Source organism: Typopeltis vanoorti, chromosome 18 (genome assembly GCF_054136105.1).
Source record: "Typopeltis vanoorti isolate ZY-2024b chromosome 18, IOZ_Tvanoo_1.0, whole genome shotgun sequence".
Lineage (NCBI taxonomy): Eukaryota > Metazoa > Arthropoda > Arachnida > Uropygi > Thelyphonidae > Typopeltis > Typopeltis vanoorti.
This window is the reverse complement of record NC_143566.1, coordinates 7614961-7632754: the sequence shown is the minus strand read 5'-3', so window position 1 is coordinate 7632754 and position 17794 is coordinate 7614961. Positions and strand designations below refer to the sequence as shown.

The 17794-nt window shown below is 37.2% G+C and overlaps 1 protein-coding gene across 1 annotated transcript in view; it reads left to right on the top strand.

Annotated features, from left to right (window-relative positions):
* LOC150096476 (zinc finger protein 385B-like) overlaps positions 1–17489 on the top strand; it is a 108025-nt gene extending 90536 nt beyond the window's left edge. The window contains exon 4 of the mRNA XM_090408620.1: positions 17276–17489. Coding sequence (XP_090264746.1) covers positions 17276–17489 — 214 coding nt within the window. The remainder of the gene's footprint in view (positions 1–17275) is intronic.
* The last annotated feature ends 305 nt before the right edge of the window (positions 17490–17794 follow it).

Genomic DNA, 17794 nt, shown 5'->3' with positions numbered 1-17794 from the left:
GATTCCACATGAAAGTCTGTTGCATAAACAGGAGAATATGGGATCGGAATATAAATATAAGGTCTAGAGGCAAGTGACTAAGACAATATCAGGACTTTGGACTGCTGGCTATGGAGAGAGAGGTTGAAAAAATGTGGATTGCAGAGTTTGGTGGATAGGAGAAAAAGTGGTTATATAATAGATCCAAGCCAAGAAATATCTCTTGGCTTGGACAGTAGCCAGTTGAAAGACACATATCAGAAAGAGGGAGGGGGGTTATTCTTCCAGATTTAAAGTGAGCGGTGGTGTGCCACAGTAATCAGTCCTTTGACCATTCTTGTTTAATCTATATATTAGTGATATTGGTAAGTGCCTGACAGGAGATCTTAATTTGCCTGCTGATGAAGGAAATCAAAGATGCTACTGATATTCAGCACATATTCAGCCAATAGGTTACAAGTGTCGCAAACGATAATGAGTGTGAATTCAGTGGTAGTAAGTGTGAAGTTATGTATTTTGGCATGATGAGATATCCAGCAGCATATTGTAAAAATCTAACATAATTCTCATTCTCATCAAATTCCTGACATGTACCCTCAAGGGGTGTACAGAATATGATTTACTTGAAAAATTTACGTCATTACTAACTTCCTATCTACAATTTTCCTCCAAATCAATCTGTTACCTGTCAAGACTTCAATATTATCAGATCTTATATTTCTATCTTCTAAGGCACTTTTTACCATATTTTTGGATCCTTTCTACTCCGTTGTATATTCTAGCTGTTGATTGACTCCACATTCGAACACAGAAAATTTATTTTTAACTGGGCCACTCTATGTTCTAATTCGCATAAGCAATGTTGTGAAATCATCCATCAGCTAGCACAAATTGTTATCAACTTAATTCAGGCCGAAATTCTCCTTATTATATGTAGGGTTCCCGCTAAGATTCGAACTGTTTTAATGAGCGGTGCAATGAAAGAAATCAGGCAAACACAAGATTCAACTCAAATAAAAATATTTAATGCTTTAACACATAAATTTACATTAAAACAAGGATTTCTAGTAGGGATAAGTTCTCATTAAGACATTAGTAATTTACTCAGCTGAGTATATCATTTACGATTAGAATTTATGCATATAAATTCCACTCTTCTTATTATCAAAGATTCCAAATACAATTTCACTCTGAACAAAGTTATCATTCAATGTACTTAAATATTGACTCAGTTTAACTATTCAGAACAATTACAAAGCACAAGTCATCAGATATTCATTCAGCAGCTTTAAAGTTTATCAATCTAACACAATAGTTCTCAGAAAGTTCAGTCTCAATTTTACATTGCGTACTCACATTACAGGCTTCACTATTCAACCTTGAACTGTTAATTTCAGCAATATGAACTATATCATGTTCTCCAGAAACAAGCTTCGCTACTTCACATGAGGCATAGAAAAGATATCCTTACCGGTATAAACAGTACAGCTTCCTCATTATCGAGAATCCTAGTAACATTCCTTGGTTCTTGAATACTTGCACTTTGAGAGCACACAAATATTATAGAATCCTGGGTTTCAATAACTGATTAGCTAACTTGGGAGAATTTATCTTCTTGCTCGTAATTGCATAACTTTCAATATTTCTTGCTCATTCTTATTATCCTTTCGCCCAAAGCTATTCCTTCTGTGAGGCGATAGGAATTCATAAAAGAATAACAGCTCGAAGAAAGATAAGTCAAAATACAGAGTGGTTCCCAGTCCTTCCTACTCTGTTCAACCCCAGGTTATTTCTCTCCCCTTCTTTTTCATGTACTACTTATGACATCCTCCCCTCCCTTCCTGCCAAAATCTGGTTCTAACTGGTTTTGTTGATACCGAACTGGCTTCTTGCATATTGTACAGTAACTCACGTTAAGGCACGCGCTGGCTAAAAATAACTTATTTTCTCACAGCAACCAATCAAGTCTTATTTTGAAGAATTACTTGGATGCATTACATTTTACTAATAACATAAAAAGATTGCATATTTTACAAATTTTATCTCTGTATCATTAACATTAATCTCATAATGATAAGCGATATTTAATACATAGTTTTTACAACTGTACTTCATATAAAAATAATAAATGAACAAATAAATATTATTAAACATAGCTTGAAAGAAATCATATGAATAGCATACTATTAACAAAAAAGATTATTAGTCTGGTGAGCAAATTTGGCTATGGGAATGGCAGATTATGTTGGACTCTGAATGAAGTATTAATAATTTCCAATTTTCTTCATTCAGAATCCAACAATATCAATCCACCTATATCTTGGTCTTCTTCTGGATCTTTTTCCTGCCAACCTGGCAGACAACACTTGTTTTTGCTAATCTTTTCTCTCCCATTCTGTAGAGTGACCATACCACCTGAGATTATCTCTGCTAACAGATTCTTGGATGCAAACAATGTCAAGTTCTTTCCTAATATCCTCTTTTATTTTATTCAAGTTCTTTCCTAATATGATATTACCATTTATGCAATCTATTTACTTCCCTATCTTTCTCAGGACTCTGATATCTGTAGTCTCTAGTCTTTGGTCAAGTGTTTTATTTTTAACCCAGCTCTCAGATCTATAAGATAAAATTGGTTTGAACACTGCCTTGTATACAGCTAATTTAGTGTTTTGACTAATTTCCCTCTTATTCCATATAAATTTATTCAGTTGACTTCTTACCATACCAGATTTGTTGATTCTGTTGTGTATTTCCATATTTAATTTACCATCTTCATTATAAATTGTACCTAAGTAGCTGAAATGTTTTACTTTTTCTATAGGCCAATGCAGTTGATATTTTATTATTATTATTATTCAGGCCTCCATGGAGTCAAAAGACTCATCGTGGGAGGTCCTTCCTAAGAAACACAAAGTCTATCATACCACTCCTTAAACTCATTGACCATTCTCTCTCTCACCACTCCATCAGGCAATGCATTCCATGGTTCAACCACCCTCCATGCAAAGAAACCACTCCTCACTCTCTTGCTCACAGTTTCCTTTCGTAACTTCCAGGGATGGCCTCTTGTCACCACTCCTTCCTGCTGTTCAACCAAGTGAAAGAACTCCCCAGTGTCAACCCTGTAACCACCTATCAACCGTTTAAAAGTCACACTCATATCACCTCTCCTTCTATCCACCAAACTTTGCAGTTCACATTCCCTCAGCCGATCCTCATAATTATCATTGTACAGTCCTGAAACCATCTTTGTTATCTGCCTTTGTACCCTTTCCACAGTTAATTTATCCCCTTCAAATCCTGGGGACCAAATCTGAGAACATTAGTCCAAGTGTGGTCTGATCAGAGTCTTATACAATGGAATGATAACTGTTTTATCTCTGCAGGTCAGTGTCCTTCTCATTATTGCAGCAATCCTCTGTGTTACCTTCACCACCTTTGCAATATGTCCCCTAAATTTCAGGTTTCTATCAATCATCAACCCCAGATCTTCTTCAAGATCTCCAAGAGCTTATTCAAATCTTCTTCCAGGGTTGCCACATCTGCACTATTACTAATAATTCTTCCCAGCTTCGCATCATCCGCAAACAACTGAATATCCCCTTGCATCCACTGACAATGTCATTGATATAAAGTTTAAACAATATAGTTCCCAGTACTGAGCCCTGTGGGATCCCACTTGTAACCCTATGCTTCCTTGAATTATTTTTATTATTTAGGCCTCCAAGGAGTCAAAAGACTCGATGCAGGAGGTCCTTCCTAGGAAACACAAAGCCTATCATACCACTCCTTAAACTCATTGACCGTTCCCACCACTCTATCAAGGAATGCATTCCATGGTTCAACCACCCATTTTTAATGCTTTTGCCTATTTCTGTTGTCTTTATCTTGTTGCTGACCTTCATACCTTATCTATTTCAACAGTTATTCAATTTAGTCAGGGAATCTTGCAGACTTGGATTTATTTAGAAGTATAACATCATCCACATAATACAAAGAGTTGACATTAACATCTGCAATTTTGATATCAGATTTAATACTACTTTCCTTCATAATGTGATCCATATAGATAATTAATAACAGAGGGGATAATGTACATCCATGTCTGACACCAGATTTAACATTAAACCATCTTCCTGTACTTCCTTCAATTCTAACTGCTGACTTACAACTCAAATAAAGACTACATGTCGCTTGATATAATGTCCCATTGACACCATACAACTGTAGCATTTTGAATAGCTTCTCTCTTGGCACCTTGTCATATGCCTTTTCCAGATCTACAAAACTTAAATACAGATCTTTTTTATATTCCCATGATTTCTCAACAATTTGTTGTAAGGTAAAAATCTGATCCTGACATCTTCTGTTTGGCATGAATCCAGCTTGTACTTCACAAATCTTCTCTTCCACAATTTTTCTCAACCGTTTCTCAAGTGTACTGTCATAAATCTAAGAGGTACACTCAGTAGAGAAATAGTTCTGTAATTCTCACATTGTATTTTTTTCCTTTCTATGTATGGGTAATATGAGAGCTCTACTCTAATCGTCTGGAATTCATCCCTCTATCCAAGCTTTCTAAACTATGCAGTGCAGCCACTGTAAGACATTTAGACCTCCATACTTGAGCATTTCTGGTCAATATCATCTATTCCAGCTGCCTTTCCACATTTCAGCTTTTTATGGCTTTTTCTATTTCAAGTATGGGTAATATGAGAGCTCTATTCTAATCATCTGGAATTCATCCCTCTGTCCAAGCTTTCTGAACTATTCAGTGCAGCCACTGTAAGACATTTAGACCTCCATACTTGAGCATTTCTGGTCAGTATCATCTATTCCAGCTGCCTTTCCACATTTCAGGCTTTTGATGGCTTTTTCTACTTCAAGTATGGATATGTATTCCTGACTGCATGCATATTGAGTGTTTTTTTACCGCTGTGCTGTCACTGATTATTTCATTTAGCAATTTTTCGAGGTAATTACTCCATATATCAATGATATCTTTTCTCCAGTTTCCATATCACCTTTATCATCTGTAATTCCTTTTACAGCACTCTTTCCTCCATTTCTGAGTTTTTTTGTCAACATCCAGAATTTCTTGCCACCTTCTTGATCCTTATTTTCTGCGTTCTTACTAAAGTCTTCTCATGACTTTTGTTTTGCTAGTTTAGCATAGTGTTTAGCTTTCTTGCATTTGTCTCTGTATTCTCTAAGAGCACAAGCTGACTTATTTGCTAGGAACTTTTGATATGCTTTCTTCTTTTCCTTTGCTGCCTCTTTAACTTCTTGTGTCCACCATAGAGTTCTGATTTTTCTATTCTTGCAGACAACCTCACCACATGCCTCTCTGGCTGAATCAATCAATATTTTCTCCAGGGCTTGCCACTGAATCTCCAAGGTTTGGTTCCTATTCTCTCGCTCTTTCATTTTTTCTTCAATAATGTTTGTGTACTTTAGTCTACAATTCATATCTGAGAGCTGCTCAACTTTTTTTGCATGTTCTTCCTTTCAATATGAAATTGAATTTTTTCCTGCTCAAGACTAAATGGTGATCACTTCCAATTTCATATCCTCTGTACTTTCTAGTGTCCTGCACCAGAGATAAAACATCTCTGTTAACAATAACGTAGTCAATGAGAGTTTTCTTATTCTTTGCCTCTTCTTTCCATTTGAATTTGTGTACATTTTTCGATTGGCACATTGTATTAGTAATATCCAGTCCATGATCTGAGCAGAAATCCAGCAGGTATTTGCCATTAGTTTTGCTCTTTTGTCCAAATTTTCCCAAAATATTTTTGTATGTTTGATAATCATTTCCTACTCTGCTATTTAGATCTCCAACAAGGACCAACTTTTCATTTTTCATTGTCAGTTGCTTTCTCTAAAACCTCAAAAACTTCCTCTACTTCTACCTTAGTAGAACCTTCTGTTGCACCAAATAGGCACAAATAAATCTCTTTGTCCAGTTCCCCATATACTGATATACTAAGTATAAATTTTCATAAACATCATTATTTTAAACTTGTTTGTAAATAATAATATCCACTTCAGATCACTTAAACCTTGGTATTCCAGGTCTACCTACTCACTGATGAGACCTCAATAAAGGTCGAAACCCGTCTGGGTAGTGACCTCTCCTCATAATGTAAAACAGTAATACATCTCGTAGGAGCTGTGTTTTAGATTATGAGAAAATATTAAGGATAGTGAGGAAGCTTGCTCCACCTTTGCTCCGAGTTGCCCAGTGTTGTACTACCCAGGTGTAGACTTATGCTTGGATTCGCCGATAGTTCTTCAGCATGAAACTCTTAGATTTCGATATATTTTGATCTCCGAGTTTCATATCCGGCTTTAAAATAATGAGGGATTTATTATCCCCTTAACTTAATTTATGCCGCCGGAAAAATAGCCTCTTGGCTCTTTATCGTCCACTTCATATTATCGAAACTGCTATGTGGTTAAGCAGTAGCTTAACAAAAGGAGACTTAAATATATTTCACTAGCAAACTTGTTTATCATATGTTACAATTCTTAGGGAAATAACATAGAAATAACATTGCATGTTTATTATATTTTGTTGTTTATAGTAATTTCCTATGCCATACATTAATGCAACTTGCAAGTGGCATAGTGATAGTATCCATTTTGTCACTCGAGTTTCATGCTGAATTTCAGACTTGTGCATTATTTGCAATTTTTTTGTACAGCTGCTGCTGAGTAAGAAAAATGCCAGCAAGCTAGAAGGGAAGAGCTGGAAAGGGAGAAAAAAATTTGCTGAATGGAATCCGTAGTAAAGTTATTTTAATTGGAATTGCCTTTAGAACTGCTGAGGTAAATGTATTCCTATTATCTGACCATTTATCTTCATATCTACTTCGGCAGAAATGAATAAGAGGTGTGTTTAAGGAAACTTTCTTACTAGAAGAGATACATGGATGTACTTCATTTTTTTTTTTTTTTTTTTTTTTTTTTGATAGCAGGAATTTCAGAGGTAAGACAGGCTGAATGAGTGTGTAAGTAGAAACTAAAAAAAGGAAATAGAAGATAAAGATGACAGGAAGTACCTGTAGGGTCAATCGAAACTTCAGAACTTTTAGCTGAATGCTATGTTCTTATTTTGTATAGTATTTAATGTTAGCCATCAGAAATGAATTTAACTAAGAGGGTCAAAAAGTGAGAGATGTTTTCTTTGAGCTTATACTGTGTAATTCTAGAATGGTTCATAATTAGAAATTAAGAGTTAGATGTATAAAATATTAGAATTTACTAATTGCAATTCTACAGGGAATTTGAATATCAGATCTTCTTAGAGAGACAAAGAGAATTGCTTAACATATATAATTCAGTTTATTGTATATATATATTTATGTTTACAATAAATATTATATTTTTTTTTATATTAGAGCTTCATTCTTTAGAATCCAACATAATGATATTGAAGTCAGTGCACCATCATGAGTATGAATCCGAAACATTTTAATCAACCAATAAACAAAATAAAATTATATGTAATATATTGTTATCTTGCTCTCCTGTTTAGCTAGTTTTATGCAGTGTTTAGCGTTCTTACATTTCTACTCTTAGAGAATACAGAGACAAATGTAAGAAAGCTAAACACTGTGTAAAACTAGCTAAACAAAAGTCATGGGAAGACTGTGATAAGAACATAGAAAATAAATATCAAGCAGGTGTCAAGACATTCTAGAGGTCATTGAAGAAGCTCAGAAATGGAGGAAAGAGTGCTGTAAAAGGAATTAGAGATAATAAAGATGACATGGAAACTGGAGAAAAAGATATCCTTGAAATATGGAGTAATTATTTCGAAAAATTGTTAAACGAAATAAGCAGTGATAGCACAGTGTTAAAAAACACTCATCAGGCATGCAGTCAGGAATGCATAACCATACTTCAAGAAGAAAAAGCCATCAAAGGCTGAAATGTGGAAAGACAGCAGGAATAGATGATATTCGACCAGAAATACTCAAGTATGGAGGTATAAAAGTCTTATACACTGGCTGCACTGCATAGTTCAGAAGGCTTGACAGCGGGACGAATTCTAGATGATTGGAGTAGAGCTCTCGTAGTAGTCATATATAAAAAGGGAAATGAAACTGAATGTGAGAATTATAGAGGTATTTCTCTCCTGAGTGTTCCTGGTAAGATTTACGCAAGTATACTTGAGAAACGTTTGAGAAGGATTAGGGAAGAAAAGCTTGGTGAAGAACAAGCTGGATTCAACCCAAATAGAGGCTGTCAGGATCAGATCTTCACTTTACAACATATAGTTGAGAAATCATGGGAATATAACAAAGATCTGTATTTAAGTTTTGTAGATCTGGAAAAGGCATATGACAAAGTGCCTCACTGATGTCAATGGGGCATTATATCAAGCAATATACTTTTTTTTTTTTTTTTTTCACTATATTATTTCAGGAAATTACAACATACTAGGATATACATTAAAATAAATTTTAATATATTTCTATATTTCGGCAACGTCACGCTGTCATTTTCAAGAACTTAGGTACAAGATACGTGCACGCAGGCACAGCAAAAACAATAAATGAGTAAGAAGAACGAAGCTATTATTTCTCCTAAAGTCCTGATGGTGCCCTCTAGCGGGCGATGTTGGTATTCTTGGGCGATTGGGCTGAAGGTCTTCTGATGTAGGTTTCCCAAATTTGAGGAAGTCTTATGCAGCCAAATTTGTTGAGGTTTGGCTCGTTTCTTAGGGCTGAAGATGATTCTATGAAAAGCCTTTCATATCTGTATTTGCTACGGTGTATTATCCTGGCTTTTTTCCACCATATTCTATGGCAGGTATCCAGAGCATGGTCAGCAAGACCAGAGTGGCTGTATTGGTGAAAACCTTTCAAGCACCTTAAGCCATGAAATTTGGTCAGTTTTACGCGACATCTCGTGCACTGCAGCGGAGAAAGAGTTTAGATTAGTCCGAGATCGACACATCAAAAAATTCGAAAATTTAAAAAAGGTTGCGATCTCTAAACCGCAACTTCCTACCAATACGGTAGTGAATCTGTCGTCACTAAGTGTGAAACCTGAAGCACTCGATGCCCTCGCACGTGGCCACAACTTCGCCATTGCGCCCAAAAGAATACCTGCTGAGGATATCATGATACGGATTGAATGTGGGATCCGACACCTCCCAAGCCACATCGCCAACGATATTAGACTAGATGTAGCTTGTGTTCTGACCAAAGCCAAACCACCTAAAACCAACATGCCCAGTAAAGAAATTAAATCTCTATTAGAATTAAAGAAAAACAAGAAAATAATAATCACCAAAGCTGACAAAGGGAATGCCACAGTATTGCTGAACCAAAAAGATTACACAGGTAAGCTGAAATCTCTATTGTTAGATCGTGCCACTTACCTCCCTATCGAATACAATCCCACCAACTCACAAATTAGAAAACTCCACAGGCTCCTTAAGAAGGTCACTTCTTGGCCTGTGGAAATCACCAACAAACTAAAACCATATAACTCCATACCCCCCCATATTTATGGACTCCCAAAAATTCACAAGGAAAATGTGCCATTACGTCCCATAGTGGATGGCATTGATTCCCCCACATACAAACTAGCTAAACATTTGGCCAAAGCTCTCACACTATACTGGCAACACACCTTCATACATAAAAAACTCAGCCCACTTCAAAGCCAGCATAGAAAACCTTACACTCAAACACACTGACATAATGGTCAGTTTTGATGTCTCCTCCTTATTTACGAATGTCCCTCTCAAAGAATCCTTAGAGCTAATCCAATCTAAATTTCCTCCCGATATCACAGCCCTATTTCAGTTCACAATGAACTCAGGCTATTTTGTTTGGCAAGGAAAATTTTACAAACAAATAGAGGGGACAGCCATGGGTTCTCCACTCTCCCCACCCTTGGCCAACTTTTATATGGAGACTTTTGAAGCGCAAGCCTTGAACTCTGCCCCACAAAAACCAACCATTTGGCTTCGCTATGTAGATGATGTATTCGCTATTTGGCCACATGGCTCCGATGCACTCCTCTCCTTCTTAACACACTTAAACAACTAACACCCCAGAATCAAATTCACCCTGGAAGAGGAAAAAAACAACTGCATTCCGTTCTTAGACACACTAGTCACCCGCCAGCCTGATGGAAACTTGGTTTTCTCAGTATATAGAAAACCCACCCATACAGGCAGATACATTCACCAACAAACCCACCCCATCCCTCACAACAATATGGAGTCATTAAGACACTACACAACAGGGCTAAACTTATCTGCTCGAATGACAATGCCCTAACCACAGAACGAAACCACATCCTCAACACGTTCTCAGCCAATGGCTATCCCCCCCCCAAAAAAATCCCAAAAATATTAAAACCAGTAAACCACAACCCCCCCCCTCCCCCTCACAACAAGGATTACTCTAAATTCATCACCATACCTTACATCCGAGGCACCTCAGAAAAAATCACAAAAATCCTATAAAAACATAACTTAACTTCTTGTTACAAACCATATAAAAAATTGGCATCCCTTATCCGCTCAATAAAAGACCAACCTCCTCCCCTAGACCTACCTGGTGTGTACCAGGTCCCTTGCAGCTGTAAACTGTCCTACTTCGGCCAAACAGGCAGGACAGCAAATATCAGAATTTCAGAACACAAGGACTACATCCGGTTTCACCAATACAGCCACTCTGGTCTTGCTGACCATGCTCTGGATACCTGCCATAGAATACGGTGGAAAAAAAGCCAGGATAATACACCGTAGCAAATACAGATATGAAAGGCTTTTCATAGAATCATCTTCAGCCCTAAGAAACAAGCCAAACCTCAACAAATTTGGCTGCATAAGACTTCCTCAAATTTGGGAAACCTACATCAGAAGACCTTCAGCCCAATCACCCAAGAATACCAACATCGCCCGCTAGAGGGCACCATCAGGACTTTAGGAGAAATAATAGCTTCATTCTTCTTACTCGTTTATTGTTTTTGCTGTGCCTGCATGCACGTATCTTGTACCTAAGTTCTTGAAAATGACAGCGTGACGTTGCCGAAATATAGAAATATATTAAAATTTATTTTAATGTATATCCTAGTACGTTTTAATTTCCTGAAATAATATAGTGTAAATGCATAACCAACATCTAAGCCTTTCCACGAGAAGCAACATACCTAGTCCTTATTTCAGTTGTAAGTCAGCAGTTAAAATTGAAGGAAGTACAGGAAGATGGTTTAATGTTAAATCTGGTGTCAGTCAAGGATGTACATTATCCCCTCTGTTATTCATTATCTATATAGACCACATTATGAAGGAAAATGGTATTAAACCTGGTATCAAAATTGGAAATGTTAATGTCAGCTCTTTGCTTTATGCAGACGATTTTATACAGGGTGTTCGGGATAAATTTGACAGTTTCGTAAGGAAAAAGAAAATCTTCTTTGTATCTATTAAATTTAATGAATTGACAAAAAAACATTACAGGCAGAGTTAATTACAATACTATCAACAAGATTTACTCAAAATAACCACCATTAGCATCGATCACAGCTTCAATTCTGCTTCGGAACCTCGAACAAGCTGATGCTACAGTCTCCCTGGGAGGGCCGCAAAAACTGTTTTAATTTTATCCATTAACTGGGCTTTTGTATTACTGGAAGTGCGATTGGGGTCTTTTTCAACTGCGCCACATACAAAATAATCCATGGGGTTAAGGTCTGGGGAGTTTGGAGGCCAAACATTTGGACTGGTGAAGTCGTAGAAATTTTCAGACAACCATTTTTGACTTTTCCCAGAGGTGTGGCAAGGGGCCGAATCCTGCTGCCATACATACGGCCTACCATTGCCTACCCTTGTTATCCAGGGCTTGACTACAGTTAGCAACTCCACGAACAAAGCCCGAATTCCAATGCCAGGGTTCTTCAACACCTGTTCCTGCAGATTTGCGAGGAATTCTGCTGTACGAACGCAATCAGATCGTCTGCTAGGGATCTTTCTTCTTGCTACATCCTCGTAGTCACCATTGCAAGTCTCTAGTTCATGCCTGATTGTTTTTACTGTATTCAGGGAGCATTGGGCAGCAGTCGTAATATCCTTATTTTGATGGCGGGCACGAATCATCATGATACAAGTTATTCTCTTCCATGATTCAGGTGGGTTCCAGCTATCCATCCTTTCTGACATCTTGTATGTGAATGAAGAAGGGTCCAAACTTTTAAATGAAGAGAAGTGTGTGTTAATACATGTAACTTACGGAAAAATATAATTAATTATAAAAATATCAAATTTATCCCAAACACCCTGTATATACCCAGTGGTGAGCTATAAGGGGCTTTGTGCAAATTTTCTCAAATTTGCAAACCCCTTGTTCTTCTTGTTTAATAATCTTGTAGAACTAGAAAATACCACCGTGGAATGTATACATGCTACTATAATTGCTACTTTAAATTCATGTGGATTTTCTGATAACTATATAAAAAATCATTTCATTGCATTTTGTTCTGATGGAGCTAGTGTAATGTTAGGAAACAAATCAGGTGTTGCAATCAAACTTCTACAGAAATTTCCCAAAGTTGTGATTTGGCATTGCGCTCATTGTTTACACTTAGCATTAGACAATTCGATACAAAACATTAAAAATATATATCATTTTGAAATATTTATGGATACATTATATGCTTTTTATCATCAATCACCAAAAAATCAACGAGAATTAAATACGATTGCAAAAGACTTTATTATTATTATTATTATTCAGGCCTCCATGGAGTCAAAAGACTCATCGTGGGAGGTCCTTCTTGAGAACATAAAGTCTGTCAAGACTCATCGAGGGGAGGTCTCCCCCCCCTAAGAAACACAAAGGCTATCATACCACTCCTTAAACTCTTTGAGTTGGTATCGAAATTTTAAAAATAGGCTGTGTGTTTGGACCACGATGGGCAGCTTGCAGTTTACGAGCAACTCTTGCTTTGTGCAGAAATTATCCAGCTTTATTTTGCATTGAACAATAAATATAAGTGCTTTTTAAACCGAATTCTCAATTTGGAATTTTTAAAAGATCTAGCATTAATGATCGATATCCTACAGGAATTATCATATCTGTCAGAAGTTCTACAAAGTCGCAATATAAGTATTATAAGGGTTAAGTTAGGTCATTTTTTTTTTTTACTCGACGATGCAAGCCCTTTGTTAAAATTTTTATAGCTCACCACCGTATATACCCCTTCTTATCCAGAACTATGTTTTGCTACTTCACAAGTCAATATCACATGATCACTTTTCCCAATCTAACTCCTACTTGCTTTACCATCCTGACCTGGAATTTTTCCATGTTTTACTACTTCCCAAGTAACAAAATCACATGCTATTTTCACCAGTCACTTAATTATGAACAGGTCTTCTGATCCTACAACAGGATTGGACACAATCAGACTCCCAGTCCCCTCCATCACATTCTGCTTTAAGTAATTATCTCTCAGTAAGTGTATAAATTTCATTTCCTTCCTTCCTGGTGTGTAATTTTCTCTCCTTCCACCCTTTGTTCCCGAAGTTGAAGTCTCTCATAATAATTACTCGGCTCGCACTCATTGTATTAATCAGCTGATGCATGTCATCCACATCATCCCTGGCTATAGTAGCAACCAATTTTATATTTTGCACTATTGGCCTCAATCTCACACCATATTGACTCAAAAGAACTGACATCTGCCCAACTGACTCCCTCTTCTTGGCTGCAAATCATCAGCAGTAACCCACCCCCCTCATTCTATGTACTCTGTCCTTCCTGAAAATACTAAATCCATCACATTTTATCCTTGTTGTAACTTAGTAGTCATCTATTGTTAGCCAAGTCTCACTAATGTCTATAATTTCTGGCAAGGTTGCACTAACCAATGCCCAAAACTCCTCCCTCCCTCCCTCTTATACCTGATGCTTCTAGCATTAGTATATAGAAACTCTAGTGTCCTCTTAGGCCCACAACCATCTTTATATCTTGAATTGACTATCCCTTCACACTAATCCGCATCTGCCCTAATTTATTTAGTTTTCCTGACTTATATATTCTTATGGATAATCTTAATAATATTTATTTAATCTTGATAATATTTATTCTTATGGAAAAAAATACAATGCAGCTATAGGTTAATCTCTAGTCCAGAAAGCCAATCCAGCCAAGGATACTAGGGCTTCATCCATCACCTCGTGGATGTCTTGGAGGTTACCATAAAATTGGCACATTTGGCAGTTGTTCACAATATGAGTGATCATCTGGACTATGGGGGGGGGGGACAGTCACAATAAGGGTGGTCTGACAGTTTCTATTTGTGTAGTAAGTAGCCACATCTGCCCTAGTTAGTTGTGATCCTGTTGACGAGGTATCTAACCAAACCAGCTGCAGATTACAGTTCAACCAGGAAGCCATTTGTTAGATCAGTGTTCTCTCCACATGTCAGATGTTGATGGTAAGGCTGAAGAGAGTTTTTCCATAGACCAAAAAAGGATTTCTTGATTTTAGGCAAAGACTAGGTGGATTTTTGAGTCTGGTGCAGGGTCAGGAGTGGGTTGCTCATCACTTCATTAAATTCTTTAATTGAGGCTTGTCTTTTCTGTATGTTTGGTGGAGCAATGTGGATAGGACAGGCAACCAGGGGAGAGGGGTGCTCATTTCAGGTGCCCACTGATTGTATGCTTGGTAGAGTTTAGCTGGGTGTCTATGATGTTAGTGTGTGTACACTTCTTTTCGAGACGAGGGCACAGTATTCTGCTGCAGAGAATACACTCTCAGTGAATAAAGCTCTCTCTAGACACTTACCTCTGAATCCATTTAGGTGCAGACCATCAGCACTGTACAAGTCTTTCTATCTATCAAACTCAGCCCATTGGTTCACAAATTCTACATCATTCTCACTACACAACCTGCATATTGATTCATTTGCTATCATCACCCTCCTTCTTGGTTCAACTCTGTCATAGTGGGGGCAGTAAACTTACAAACTTCTTCTTTTTTTGCTTCTTCCAGTAACTGTTTCACATCCTCCCTCATACGATACCTCCTTCTCATCTGTCATTAGTTTTCACAGAAAAATAAGATTTTATAGTGCTTTCATGAAGAAAATTATCTGCTTACATTCTTTCTCATGTTTATTCCTACAGTTTTCTTTCCTTTTTTTGTTTGGACCTATTGCTTTTTTGCTGTTCTCAGTTCAACTGATCTCTTGCTGTTTCTGCAGCCTTTCAATCTCATGCTTTGCCCTGCAAAGGACTACTTGCAAGCATGCTATTTCTTTATTCAGGTCTTCTGTGTTCTCTTGAACTTCTGCCATAGCACTTTCAGTATTATCACTGATATTTACATTTTCTGGTCTTCTATCAGTACTCTCTACTCTGCTATCACAAATTTGCTCTCTCTGCATTCACTCTCAAAACATTTTTTACCCACTCACTCACCTTTTTCTCTCTCCTTCCACAAACCTTTTAACTTTTGCAATGAGTATGTCACAAATTTTTCCCTGGACAAAATGGCCATGCAAATTTAGCTTGCTCAACAAAGATATCTTGGCTGCCATTGTTCTGCTATGCATAGGTGCCATACCGACAATATATATAGTTCAAGGAATACACATTTTACTTGTGATTAATTATTTTTTATTATTATTCAGGCCTCCATCGAGTCGAAAGACTCATCACGGGAGGTCCTTTCTAAGAAACACGAGTTTATTAAGACTCATTGAGGGAGTTCCCTCCTAGGAAACACAAAGTCTATCGTACCACTCCTTAAATGCATTGACTGTTCTAGCTCCCACCACTCCATCAGGCAATGCATTCCATGGTTCAACCACCCTCCATGCAAAGAAACCACTCCTCACCCTCTTTCTCACAGTTTCCTTTCGTAACTTCCAGGGATGGCCCCTTGTCATGACTCCTTCCCGCTGTTCAACCAAGCAGGATGGAGTCTTGAGAACTCCCCTGTGTCAACCCTGTAACCACCTCTCAACAGTTTAAAAGTCTCAATCATATCACCTCTCCTTCTTCTACCCACCAAACTCCGCAGTCCACACTCCATCAACCATCCTCATAACTAACATTGTATGGTCCTGAAACCATCTTTATTATCTGCCTCTGTACCCTTTCCACAGTTAATTTATTCCCTTCAAATCCTGGGGACCAGATCTGAGAACAGTAGTCTAAGAGTGGTCTGATCAGAGTCTTATACAATGGAATGATAACCCTTTTATCTCTGCAGCTCAGTGTCCTTCTCATTATTGCAGCAATCCTCTATGTTACCTTCACTACCTTTGCAATATGTCCCCTAAATTTCAGGTTTCTATAAATCATCAATCCCAGATCTCTTGTCTCCCCTATTTCCTCCAGTTTAACTCCTCCCATAGAGTATGCAGTGTCCCAAACCTCAAGACCTTACATTTTATTGCATTAAACTGGAACCCCCATTCATTTGCCCATCTATCTAGCTTATTCAAATCCTCTTGTAGGGCTACTACATCTGCACCATTACTAATAACCCTTCCCAGCTTCGCATCATCCGCAAACAACCGAATATCCCCTTGCAATCCACAGAGAATGTCATCGATATAAAGGTTAAACAATATAGGTCCCAGTAACTGAGCCCTGTGGAACCTCACTTGTAACCCTCTGCCTCTTTGATATTGCTCCACCATACACAACTCTCTGATACCTATTGGACAGCCAATCCTGAATCCAGTTGACCAATCTGACATCCAGACCCATGTGCTGCAACTTGAATATCAGCTTATCATGTGGCACCCTGTGAAATGCCTTTGCTAAGTGTAGGAAAATGGCAGTATATACCTTTCCCCTTATCTAATGCTCTTGTAACTTTATTATAAAAGGCTAGCATATTGCTAAAAAAAGAGCACCCCTTCACAAATCCATGTTGACTCTCACAGATAACTCAGCTTATCTCACACACTTAGAAAACAAATACAAAAAATTAACTCTGTATTATTAGCAAAAACTTTAAAAAATGACATATGTTTCAGCAGCATTGCGAATGAACAATGTTCACTAAATATCCTTGAACCTGGACTCCCTCGAATATGAAAAGTAGTCATTCTAAAGTTGGTTATCTAGTAGGTAATTACCCCTTCCCACAACAGAACTTGAGTGGGAACGAGATGTCCTGTAGCTTATTAAAAGCAACACAATTCAGATTTCAAGCTTATGTTTGCTATTCACGTTTAGATTTTTATTCTTTTTTTAAAAAATATGTAAAACAGTCATTACATATAAATTTCACTTTTAATTTAGACCACCTGTTGGAGTACCCTATAAACTTCCACCTTCTCAACAGAAGAAGCTAATTCAAAAATTTACTTGCAATGTTTGTAACACCACTATGACCTCACAAGCTCAGTTGGAATCACATTTGGCAGGATCTAAACACAAAACAAAAATTGCACAACATGGAGAAACTGGAACTCTTCCACCTGATATTATTGTTACAACTGTAACTACAGAATAAATACATGGTAAGTAATATTAAACTATTTCAGCACACCCATCACTATTACCCTAATAAGTTCTAATTCTTGTTATTTATACTTTTTTCTAAACATTTTTCCCTCATCCTCCCCATTTCTTTTTTTTATTTGTTAAATTATGGATAAGCTTGATTCTTTTTATATTTTTTTCATGTTAGTAATTATTATTAATTAGTAAGTATTAATATTACAGCAAACGCTTGCTAATAACAAATAGTTTTTTTGTAGCACCCTCTTCTATGAGAGTTTAATGTATTTCTTGTTTTGTTAATATAATAATTGCTAA